The sequence below is a fragment of the Phyllobates terribilis genome, unplaced genomic scaffold (genome assembly GCF_046119375.1).
Source record: "Phyllobates terribilis strain yellow unplaced genomic scaffold, ASM4611937v1 Scaffold_1__5_contigs__length_1240528914, whole genome shotgun sequence".
In the NCBI taxonomy this organism is placed as follows: Eukaryota; Metazoa; Chordata; class Amphibia; order Anura; family Dendrobatidae; genus Phyllobates; species Phyllobates terribilis.
The window spans coordinates 625,256,398-625,269,246 of NW_027362761.1; the positions used below are offsets into that span (position 1 = coordinate 625,256,398).

Below are 12,849 nucleotides of genomic sequence, written 5' to 3' on the forward strand. Positions count from 1 at the left end.
CAATTTATCCTATTACCCTTATGATAATGCAAAATTGAGGGATGAAAAACGGTTTTGTGGGAAAAATGTGAAAATTTTATTTTTACAGCTCAATATTATAAACTTCTGTGAAGCACCTTGGGGTTCAAGGTGCTCACCACACATCTAGATAAGTTCCCTAAGGGGTCTAGTTTCCAAAATGGTGTCACTTGTGGGGGGTTTCCACTGTTTAGGCACATCAGGAGCTCTCCAAACGCAACATGGCGTCTGCTAATTATTCAGACAAATTTTACATTCAAAAAGTCTAATGGCGCTCCTTCCCTTCCGAACCCTGCCGTGCGCCCAAACAGTGTTTTTCCACCACATATGGGGTATCAGCACGCTCAAGAGAAATTGCACAAAAAAATTTGGGGTCCATTTTTTCCTGTTACCCCTGTGAAAATAAAAAAATTGGGTCTAAAGTAACATTTTTGTGAAAAAAGTTAAATGTTAATTTTTTTTTTCCACATTCCAAAAATTCCTGTGAAGCACCTGAAGGGTTAATAAAGTTCTTGAATGTGGTTTTGAGCACCTTGAGGGGTGCAGTTTTTAGAATGGTGTCACTTTTGGGTATTTTCTGTCATAAAGACCCCTCAAAGTGACTTCAAATATGATGTGGTCCCTAAAAAAATGTTTTTGTAAATTTTGTTGGAAAAATGAGAAATCGCTGGTCAACTTTTAACCCTTATAGCTCCCTAACAAAAAAAAAATTTTGGTTCCAAAATTGTGCTGATGTAAAGTAGACATGTGGGAAATGTTATTTATTAACTATTTTGTGTGACATATCTCTCTGATTTAAGGGCATGAAAATTCAAAGTTTGAAAATTGCAAAATTTTCTAAATTTTCACCAAATTTCCGATTTTTTCACAAATAAACGCAAGTTATATGGAAGAAATTTTACCACTATCATGAAGTACAATATGTCATGAAAAAACAGTCTCAGAATCAGGGGAATACGTTGAAGCTCCAGAGTAATTACCTCATAAAGTGACAGTGGTCAGAATTGAAAAAATTGGCCCGGTCACGAAGGCAAAAACAGGCTCTGGCGCGAAGTGGTTAAGAGCACAGACCTGCCTGATAAAAGTCGTAGGAAATGCTGTAACCTAGTCCTTAAAAGGACTGCAATCACAACTATTCCCTACTCCCAAGCTATCTGTAGATTTGTGCGAAAATTGGCTTGAAATTAACAAGGTATAGCGCACACAGCAACAGCGGTGCCGTCTAACACGCAGCTGCAGCAGTGAGAAAATGGTGGCGACGGGGAAAATGGCTGGGTCTTATAGGGCAAGGACATGTGACATACACTGCCAATCACACATGCCCTTGCTTGTGTGAAAAAAAGCACTTCGCTCCGTGTGTGCGCTGCTGATAGGCTGACAGATTGCACCTCCCCACTGCAAATGCGGGAAAGAGAAAAAAAAATGGAGATCTTCATTGTTCCTGCAGAGATCCATCCCCTGCCCCTCCCCCCACCCCGCTGTACACTCAAACTGCGGATTAACATTAATTTTCATCATTACTGAGAAAAAATCCAGTTATGATTTTGGTGCACGAACAGCTATCGAACATAACCTCGAACAGCCGAATTTTTCTCAAATTGTTCGTGTTCGCCGACCGGCTCGAACACCGCCCAAAACAGCTCGAATTTGAGATTGGCGAACAGTTCGAGTAGAACAACGCTCATCTCTAGTCTTTACCCCATTATTATTATTATTCAAACAGATGGAATGTCGGAAACCCTAGTTCTGAGGATCAATACTTTATTGGAAATCCATTTGCAAAGATGACAGTAAAATCATTAAACCATGTGACGCGTTTCAGAACACAATTTCTTAGTTATAGTCGACGTTTCTGCTGTTAGGACTTTTTCCAGCGCTTGCTGAAACTGCGGTGCTCCCGGGATGTGACAGCCGCAGTTATGGTGAGATGTCGCCTGTTTGGTATTGGACCTTTATTATTGTTGTTATGGTCTGGAACATTTATATTCTACTAGCTTTTACCCGCGGCTTCGCTCGCGTGGAATTTGGTCGGTCACATTAAGTTTCGTGACAGATCATTTTAATAGTAAAAAAAAATAATCTTAATAGTAAAAAAAAATAATCTTATTTAGTTACTCGTACATCCAAAATTTCAGATATCTAACTTCAAAACTGACGGATTCCATACAATCTTTGAACCCCTATAATATGAAGAGGGAAACTCTTGAGGGTGGAATTATCAAAATTCCTTTCTTAGTGCTCATTTAAGCTATAATAGAACCTATCTGCAAATTTCAAGATGCTAAGTTCAGTGGTTTGGGCTGTGCGTTGACCGCTAGTTGTGTCAGTCAATCAGGTTTACAGTTTTATATAATCTTCGCCTGTATGGTGTGTTTATAAAAAGTAGCCCTATGTCCTTCCCCAGGCTTGAAATTATCCATCACAAACGGATTACTAAACACTGATTAATAAACAGGACGGACTGAAGTTACTTGCGTTTAATATTGTTTGTGTTAGTAAAGAATTAGTATGTAATTGGAATAATGGACATCTGCAGGTCATTTATCTATGTGTTTTTACTGCAATATACTCCTGTAAACTATGTTATTTGATTTCTTTCGTTCAGTGAAAATATGTAGATTTTGCGATTTAGAAACACGTGAGCAAGCTACGCATAGCTGACCGTGGGAAAAACAGGGCGCGCCTAAATGTATCCCCGCTACCTTCAAAGTTTGCCCTTGCGATTTATTGATGGTCATTGAAAATGCAACTTTAAGTGGGAACTGCAAACGTTTGAAATGAAAGGGTAAGTTATTGGGTATTATTGGGATGCGTGGTATAAGAATATTTTCACCCTTAGCTTCTCCAGTTAAAATTGTGGCCTTTACAATGTGCCTGCCTAGTTCAGTGACTCGCAATCTAGTGCCATTACATAATCTCGGGGCGTCCAAGTTGTGCATTAACAAAACGGGTATACCGACCTTTAATTCGAGCTTATGAGATGGGACCCCGGATAGCTCCAAAGAGTTAAGAAACTCCACGGGGTAGCTCGTACAGTCTTCAGATGACATGACTGTGTCGATGGACTTGTAGGTTGTTGCATCGCTGGTTACTTGGTCCAAGATAATTTTATTGATTTTCGCAACTGTTTCATTTCTTGGTGCTAGTATAGTTCTTTCACATAGCCAATTTTCATCGTGGATGTTTTGTTGCACATTTGGAAAAACTTGAGCAATAAGTGCGTCTTCCGAATCCACAACATGACAAAATTGGTTAGTGAATAGAACCATACCTTCTTCGTCAGTTTCGATTCGACCTTCACCGATCTCGAGCAGTTTCTCACCGTACGCGCCCGACTCTAGATCACTGAATAACTGGACACGCATGTTGGTGGTGAGGTGCAGCTTTTCAACTTTGGTCCATAAATATGAGGATTTCAGACATGCGTTAATTTCGTCTGCTGCAGTGCCTCGCTCGATGACAGGCAAAGTTTGCCTAAAGTCCCCAGCCAATAAAACAACCACACCACCCATTATTGTTTGTTTACTGTGTAAGTCTTGTAGACAACGATCAAGAGCTTCGATGGCGCGTTTGTGTAACATTGTGCACTCGTCCCACACGATTAGTTTGCACTGTTGCAACAGGAGGCCACGGGCGCTGCTCTTGCTGATATTACACGATGGGGTTTCTTCGTTCACCAGATTAAGAGGTAATTTGAAGACTGAATGTGCCGTCCGTCCACCGCTTAGCAATGTTGCAGCAATTCCAGAGGAAGCCACAGCTAATGCAACGCTATGACTGCTACGAATTTTTGCTAAAAGTAAATTAAGCAAGAAAATTTTTCCTGTACCACCCGGGGCATCAAGGAAAAAAAGTCCGCCTTCACCATTCTCAACTCGTTCTACTATTTTGTGATAAATCTCTCTTTGATCAGGTAGCAAATGTGGCTCAGTTTCGCAAACGTGAGCGTCTAACTGGTTGGTATCATAGCTTAGCTCTTTTATCAACTCGTTCGACAGCTCTCCTCTACACCGCGGTGAGGGTAGACCAAAATCCGACAATTTCTTTCCAGAAATTATTAATATTTTGTCCTCGATAAGCCCCAACGCCTCATTGAAACAGAGATCATCGTTAACGTGATCCATTCTTTCACATCTGTGCATGATATCCTCTGATAACGCAGTTTTATACTTGTGCCAGAGTTGTAGAGGATTGGATAAACCGCAAGTGCATATCAATATAGCAAACAGCTGTCTTACTTGCGCTGGGGAGCGACATAGCACGGCCTCTTCTAAGGTGGTATCCCAGTGGTTATTATCTTCCAACAACTCCATCTTCTCACACACCTGCCGAAAAGTTGCAAGTTCTTGACCTTCAAATGTTTTTAAATCCGAGAAGTTGGTTGGACCCCTTATTACATTCAGCAGCATACGCAAGCAATAACATTCAAAATTGCTAACGTGCACTGTGTAAATGCGACCTAGAGCGTCTCCTGCCTTCACACCTGGCCAGCCATCGACAGGTGTTCCTTGTAAACGACGTTTCCATTGCTTCCGTGCCACATTCCAAGTATAGTAGCGAGGCACGTCAATGTAAAGTAATGTTTTTGCAAACGTATCACTTTGGCACAACAGGAAAATTGCAGTTAGTGTAGTTTTAGGTGGTGCTTCTAATCTCTCTCTAAAATAATTTTCCGTTAAGTAAACCCTCTCGCCATTGGGTAAATGAATCGCGAGATGAGTGACGGTTGGGTGTCTCTCGTGCAGAGGCAGACCTAAGATCCGCCACGCTGCTTCATTACTACTAACATATCGGCCCCTTCTAAAGGTCTGCACCTCATCTCTTGGGTCAATGTTAACATTCCCTTGCTGGCGGATGTTAAAAATAGCCTGGTCGCTACCCTTATTAATATATTTATAAATATATTTTATCGCCTGTACCGTATTACAGAACTCTACATTTAAATGAGAATTAAATTTTTTTGATAAGAGTGGAGAATATGGGACCACCCAGCTATTGTCCACCAATATTTCCTGTGTTCCTCTACGGGTTTTTATAATCGTCGTGCGTCCACCATTCTCTGGTGCTCTGCGCCTGTACAAAGGATAATCGAGTACATGAAGCATTGCATATCACCAAATATGTTACCTTTTGTAAGTAGAGCTACCAACTTCTGTACTTTTATCCTAAATACTCGGGCTGTTAAGTCATGTCTGTCCGTTGAATTTTGACCAGCCATGAGCTCTTTGGTGATTTCTGACCAAGCGGGGTTGCAAGTCATTGTAATAAATAAATCAGGCCTCCCATAATTACGTACGTATGTGAACGCATCTTGTGTATATTCATGTAGGTATCTCGGGCTATTTACAAATGATGACGGGAGAATCACCATCTGACCTAAGTTATTTGGATCCAAATCCACATAATTTCTTATTGCATCTTGCAAGTGAATATAATTTTCTGCGCGCAGTTTTTTTTGATTTAAAGAAATGAACCTTAAGCGCTCACTTACCATCTTTACATACATGTCGACCAGAAACTGATGAAGTAGGAGCCTACACTTAAGCATCAAATTAAAATCGCTGCGACGGACCATCAAGTGAAAGGCATAAAAATCTTTGCAGGACACCTTTTTGCTTGGCATTGCTTGTTTGGTAATTGGATTTATCTGAGGAATATCAATGCTGTACCCCTCTTGTCCTTTCCAAAAAATTATTGGGTACTCGAGAGCGTCATAGAATCTATGTGTATCGGGAACCCTAGTGAGCATGCCATCGCGCGGCTGCACAACGATGTCCCGAGACATAGTTAGTTCGCTACTAACTATTACAGCAGCTATTTCATTTGTAGTAGGGGCATTGAATCGTCTCTCATGTTGACCACGTGGTACACGGTCTGGGTGAATCACTACTTTGAAATGATCGTCATTGATCATTCTGTCTCTAGCCATTTTAAATTCATGCACCAAAATGTTGTGGTCGTGAAGTACTCGTTGTAATTTTTTAACTATGTTTCTATCTACGCTTTGCACGCACTCAGTACGCCTGTTGATTTGTTCTTCTTCGTCACCTATGAAATAAACTTGTAAAAATTGTGGTTGCGAAATGGACGTAGGAATTAAAGAACCAATACGGTGGTATACTTGTCCTTGTATTGTAAAGGTCGGGCAAAACCCTGGCATTGAGACAATTTGATCTGCTCCAAAAGACGTCATTTGAAAGCACATGTTGTATTTTCTTATATTATTTAGAAAAAGGCGAGATTCATCAGTTTCATTAGAGAAAAGCTGTTTTAAAGGTTGAACTGGCTCGTCTATATAAGGAAGAGCTACTTTCCCGCCCAAACAACACATACCTGCTGCTTCCTCTTTCCACTTAAGAGCTCTGCAATATTTGCAATCTATGGTCATTGCTTCTAATTTTATAAGCTTGTGAGTTTCATAATCAAGAGTCTCGTCATACTCAAATGAAGCTTTATTAAACAATATCCATGTATTTCTTGTAAATGTTTGACGTCGCTGTGCTGCCCTTTCAGCAACAGTGCGTCTGCGAGATTCGGCCATTTCATAAGTTTCAGTGTCTCTTTGGGACGCCATGTAAGTCGCTTGCTGCTGATGTCGAGCTTGGGACTGTTCTGGAGTTTCAGCAGCCCGTTGAGACGCCAGATACTCCGCATGCTGTTCACGTCGGGCTTGGGACTGTTCTGGAGTTTCAGCAGCCCGTTGAGACGCCAGATACTCCGCATGCTGTTCACGTCGGGCTTGGGACTGTTCTTGAGTTTCAGCAGCCCGTTGAGACGCCAGATACTCCGCATGCTGTTCACGTCGGGCTTGGGACTGTTCTGGAGTTTCAGCAGCCCGTTGAGACGCCAGATACTCCGCATGCTGTTCACGTCAGGCTTGGGACTGTTCTTGAGTTTCAGCAGCCCGTTGAGACGCCAGATACTCTGCATGCTGTTCACGTCGGGCTTGGGACTGTTCTGGAGTTTCAGTGGCTCTTTGGGATGCCATGTAAGCCGCTTGCTGCTGACGTCAAGCTTGGGACTGTTCTGGAGTTTCAGCAGCCCGTTGAGACGCCAGATACTCCGCATGCTGTTCACGTCGGGCTTGGGACTGTTCTGGAGTTTCAGCAGCCCGTTGAGACGCCAGATACTCCGCATGCTGTTCACGTCGGGCTTGGGACTGTTCTGGAGTTTCAGCAGCCCGTTGAGATGCCAGATACTCCGCATGCAGTTCACGTCGGGCTTGGGACTGTTCTTGAGTTTCAGCAGCCCGTTGAGACGCCAGATACTCCGCATGCTGTTCACGTCGGGCTTGGGACTGTTCTGGAGTTTCAGCAGCCCATTGAGATGCCAGATACTCCGCATGCTGTTCACGTTGGGCTTGGGACTGTTCTTGAGTTTCAGCAGCCCGTTGAGACGCCAGATACTCCGCATGCTGTTCACGTCGGGCTTGGGACTGTTCTGGAGTTTCAGCAGCCCGTTGAGATGCCAAAAACTCCACATTCCGTTCACGTCGGGCTTGGGATTGTTCTGGAGTCTCTGCAGCTCTATGTGCCGCACAACGCACCGCCTGCTCAAGCCTTCGCTGCTCGGCTTGTTGAGACGTCTCATCACGTCTAATTATTTTCATAGCTCGGGCTTTATTAGAGCTTTGGGAAATGTTAGACTTACGCTTTCGCGGCATTTTTATAAGTACTAATTACAAAATAGGTACTTAGTAAAGTTCAAACAAAATACTCAAACAATCTAATTAGTTATATTACAATCGCTGTACAGACGATATCAGTTGTATATGACTGGTATATGAGGAGCAGCTGTGGCGTGGTTACCCATAGCAACCATTCCCAGTGCTCTGTGGGAGCTGAGAGTAGCCTGCTGGTGCTGTGGGTGACATGCTGCGCTGCACACACACAGGGCTGTGCTGCACACAGGAGGGGAGGACGCCATTTGTGTAGCGCTGCTGCCGGTGCTGTCAGGCTGCAGTGCGTGCATCCTCCATGGAGCCGCGCTCAGGTTACTGCCCCTCCCCGTGTGGGAGTCACTTCCCCTCCGCCCAGGTGAGGCGCTCGGAACTTTCCCGGCTGCAGCAGCTGGCGCAGGTGAGCGCATGTTTTATTATACGGTGTTATGTGGAGGGACAATGGCGGCGGGGACCCCCTGTGTGAGGACAATGATGGCCCGGTGCCCCCGGGCAACCTGCAGGAGGAAGCCTCACACTCCCCCCGGGCTGTGGGCGCGGGCAGGCCGTGCTGGGACGTGTAGTTCCCTAGTAACCTGTTCCTGACATATGGGCTGTTTTCTGGGCTATTTTTTTTTTTTTTTTTTTAAGTCTGAGAAAATGTCATAAATTATGTATCAGGGTGAGCTCATGACTGACAGCTGCCAAAGTTTCTAGGAAATGTCAGTCCCTGGGGGTCGTGTGTGAACCCCCTGTGCCACACTTGTACCTGGCCACGGTATATGATCACCCCTGTATTCTGACTGTGGACAGGAAGCAACTGTGTCCTCACTATACAATGATCCACTATCGGCAAATTATTGTATTATCAATCTCTTCTGACTGCTGTAAATCAGCCATTAAATATCACCTGTGTATGTGCGTATATAAGAGTTTGATAAATATACTAAAATGTGCATTGTAAAATTGTAAAATAGTATCTAATTTAATTAAATTTATGGTTCACAATTTTGGTCATAGTGGCTTCCACATAAAAGGTAGATATATGCTGTCGCGGACTTTTATTTAGAACTATTCAAGACAAACAATTCTACGGTACATCATCTTTGTGTAACGGTTTAGGCAGCGTACGCCAAGATAGCTCTCAGAGGCCAGATTTTTTTCCGACTTAATTGACATGTATCGTTATATTATGACCAAAATTACATAAAATCATTACAAATTGTAGCCTATATGTTATTCCGATGTATAATCTATATTACTGTAAAGTTTCATGCAAATCCGTCCAGTAGTTTTTTCGTGAAAGAGTAACAAACATACATACTCACAAACTTTCGCATTTATAATATTAGTAGGATATTTTACCTTTTTGGCCTTTGGATGATTTCTCCTTTTTGCTCGTTGGAAGCCTCTTGACAGCTGCATATGTGACTCCAAGGGTTTCATCCTGCAGATGGACTAAAGAGCAGATATCAGTCAGGATTAATCTACCGCCTGTCTACACTATATCCAGAGAAGGTGCAGCAAATATAATCAATCAATTTAGCCCCTATCCTGATCCAGTTATTTCTGTCGAATATACATCCCTATAGTAGTAACAGCTTGGAAGCAGAGCTAAAACCTTTCCTCCAAAGTCCTCAGCCCCTGAAAAGTACTGAATCTCTTCACTCTTGTCTAATGATACAATAGTGGAGTCCTCCAAGGCGAGGAATAAATGACCTGTTCTACTAAATGGAGACAGCATTCCCGTAATTGTCCTCTCACAGGGAAAAATCACATCAGCAAGACCTGAGATAGAAGGATGAGACTCTCCATTGTGCAGGTCCCACGAGGACCACAATAACCCAATGTGAAGATATGGGGTCTTCCGTGGGAATAATACTACTCAGACAACACAGATTAAAGGTAAAACAGTGTGACGATACTTTATTGAACCACCAAACAAACAATTAACATATAGAACAGTCGTAGCTAATACCCACGATGGTGCAAAATTACACAATTTCACCCTTCCGCTGGCCCGCCTGGGATAGAACAGCTATGATTTTGAGACTTCCAGGGCCAACTACCTCAACCAGTGGCCCCGTGCTTGGTGTTGACTCCCACAGAGAGGAGGTAGCGGCAATCTTAGGAAGCTGAAAGTCCATTGAGGTACGCCAGGAGACCCGAGGTTCCCACCCGGGCTTCTCCAAACATACCCATGGAACGAGGTGACCGGATGGTCCCAACCTGGTTTTCTCCGAGCGTATCCATGGGTTCCAGATTACTGAAGGGTCCCACCTTGCAACCCCTAACAACATATCCATGGATCCAGGTGACCGGATTGTCCCAACCTGGCTTTCTCTGAGCATATCCATGAGTTTCAGGTGGCTGGAGGATCACAATCCTGGCTTCCCCAAATGTCTTCATAGGGTCAGTGATGGTCAATGGAGCAGATCTGTATTCCTTCAGCTGGGGCTGGGGTCCCCAAAGATGACATCTAGTAAATTAAAATCTGTTTACCTATTGATGGAGCCATGAGTCCTAGCTGCTGTTCTGAAGAGTCTCTCTGATTCTCTTTTCAGCACAATGAGAGACAATTATCTTTCACAACTGGTTCAGGACCCAACAAGAAGGGGGGCACTGCTAGACCTAATATTAACCAATAGGCCAGACCGCATATCAAATATACGAGTTGGGGGTCACTTGGGTAATAGTGATCACAAAATAATAAGCTTTCATGTAACCTTTAATAAGATGTGTAGTAGAGGGGTTACAAGGACACTAAACTTCAGGAAGGCAAATTTCCAACGGTTGAGAGATGATCTTAGTGCAATAAACTGGGATGATATCCTGAGACATAAAGCTACACAAAGCAAATGGGAGACATTTATTAGCATCCTGAATAGGACCTGTGCACAGTATATACCCTTTTGGAATAAACATGCTAGAAATAGGAGGAAACCACTATGGCTAAATAGAGCTGTAAGGGGCACAATAAGTGACAAAAAGAAAGCATTTAGAGAACTAAAGCAAGTAGGTAGTGATGAGGCATTAAATAAATATAGAAAATTACATCAATTCTGTAAAAACCAAATCAAGGCAGCAAAGATGGAGACAGAGAGAATCATTGCCAGAGAAAGTAAAAATAACCCCAAAATATTCTTTAATTACATAAATAGTAAAAAACTAAAAAATGATAGTGTTGGCCCCCTTAAAAATAGTCTGGGTGAAATGGTGGATGAGGATGAGGAAAAAGCCAATATGCTAAATGATTTTTTTTTCAACCGTATTTACACAAGAAAATCGCATGACAGAAAACATGATTAGTGATAACAAAAATTCTCCATTAAATGTCACTTGCTTCACCCAGCAGGAAGTGCGGCGGCGTCTAAAAATCACTAAAGGTGACAAATCCCCGGGCCCGGATGTGATACACCCGCGAGTACTGCAGGAATTAAGTAACGTCATAGATAGACCATTATTTTTAATCTTTAAAGATTCCATAATAACAGGGTCTGTACCACAGGACTGGCGTAGAGCAAATGTGGTGCCAATATTCAAAAAGGGGACAAAAACTGAACTTGGAAATTATAGGCCAGTAAGCTTAACCTCTACTGTGGGTAAAATCCTGGAGGGTTTCCTAAGAGATGCTATAATAGTGTATCTGAAGAAGAAGAACCTCATGACCCAATATCAACATGGGTTTATGAGGGACCGTTCCTGTCAAACTAATCTGATCAGTTTTTATGAGGAGGCAAGTTCTGGACTGGACCAAGGAAATGCAGTGGATGTTGTGTATATGGACTTTTCAAAAGCTTTTGATACGGTTCCACAGAAAAGGTTGATACATATAATGAGAACAATGGGAATAGGGGAAAATACATGTATGTAGGTTAAGAACTGGCTCAGTGATAGGAAACAAAGGGTGGTTATTAATGGAAAACACTCAGACTGGGTCTCAGGTAACAGTGGGGTACCACAGGGGTCAGTATTGGGCCCCCTTCTTTTTAACATATTTATTAATGACCTTGTAGGGGGCATACAGTGTAGTATTTCAATATTTGCAGATGACACTAAACTCTGCAGGATAATCAATACAGAGGAGGACAATTTTATATTACAGGAGGATCTATGTAAACTAGAAGCTTGGGCTGATAAATGGCAAATGAGCTTTAATGGGGATAAATGTAAGGTAATGCACTTGGGCAGAGGAAATAAAATGTATAATTATATGCTTAATTTTAAAACACTGGGCAAAACTGTCACTGAAAAAGACCTGGGCGTATTGGTGGACGACAAGCTCACGTTTAGTGGTCAGTGTCAGGCTGCTGCTGCAAAGGCAAATAAAATAATGGGATGCATTAAAAGAAGCATAGATGCTGATGAGGAGAAGATAATTTTACCTCTATACAAGTCACTAGTGCGACCACACTTAGAATACTGTGTACAGTTCTGGTCTCCGGTGTATAAGAAAGACATTGCTGAACTAGAGGGGGTGCAGAGAAGAGCGACCAAGGTTATTAGAGGACTGGGGGGTCTGCAATACCAAGACAGGTTATTAGAGGACTGGGGGGTCTGCAATGCCAAGACAGGTTATTAGAGGACAGGGGGGGGGGTCTTCAATACCAAGACAGGTTATTAGAGGACTGGGGGGTCTGCAATACCAAGACAGGTTATTAGAGGACTGGGGGGTCTGCAATACCAAGACAGGTTATTAGAGGACTGGGGGGTCTGCAATACCAAGACAGGTTATTAGAGGACTGGGGGGTCTGCAATACCAAGACAGGTTATTAGAGGACTGGGGGGTCTGCAATACCAAGACAGGTTATTACACTTGGGGTTATTTACTGTGGAAAAACAAAGGCTTAGGGGTGATCTTATTACTATGTACAAGTATATGAGGGGACAGTACAAAGACCTTTCTACTGATCTTTTTACTCTGAGGCCTGAGACGGGGACAAGGGGGCATCTTCTACGTCTGGAGGAAAGAAGGTTTAATCATAATCACAGACGCGGATTCTTTACTGTAAGAGCAGTGAGACTATGGAGCTCTCTGCCACATGATGTGTAATGAGGGATTCACTGCTAACATTTAAGAAGGGCCTGGATGCCTTTCCTGAAAAGTATAATATTACAGGTTATATATACTAGATTCCTTGATAGGACGTTGATCCAGGGAACTAGTCTGATTG

At 42.8% G+C, this 12,849-nt stretch overlaps 1 protein-coding gene across 6 annotated transcripts in view; it reads right to left on the reverse strand.

The window, feature by feature from the left end:
- Window positions 1-12,849, reverse strand: part of LOC141169838 (killer cell lectin-like receptor subfamily G member 1) — a 240,318-nt gene that overhangs the window by 186,409 nt on the left and 41,060 nt on the right. For 5 of the 6 annotated variants that reach the window (XM_073655129.1, XM_073655125.1, XM_073655124.1 and 2 more), the window contains exon 2: window positions 9,041-9,133. The exons of the other annotated variant lie outside the window; for it this stretch is intronic. In XM_073655129.1, the coding sequence (XP_073511230.1) occupies window positions 9,041-9,133 (93 nt within the window). The remainder of the gene's footprint in view (window positions 1-9,040; window positions 9,134-12,849) is intronic. 6 annotated transcript variants of the gene reach the window in all.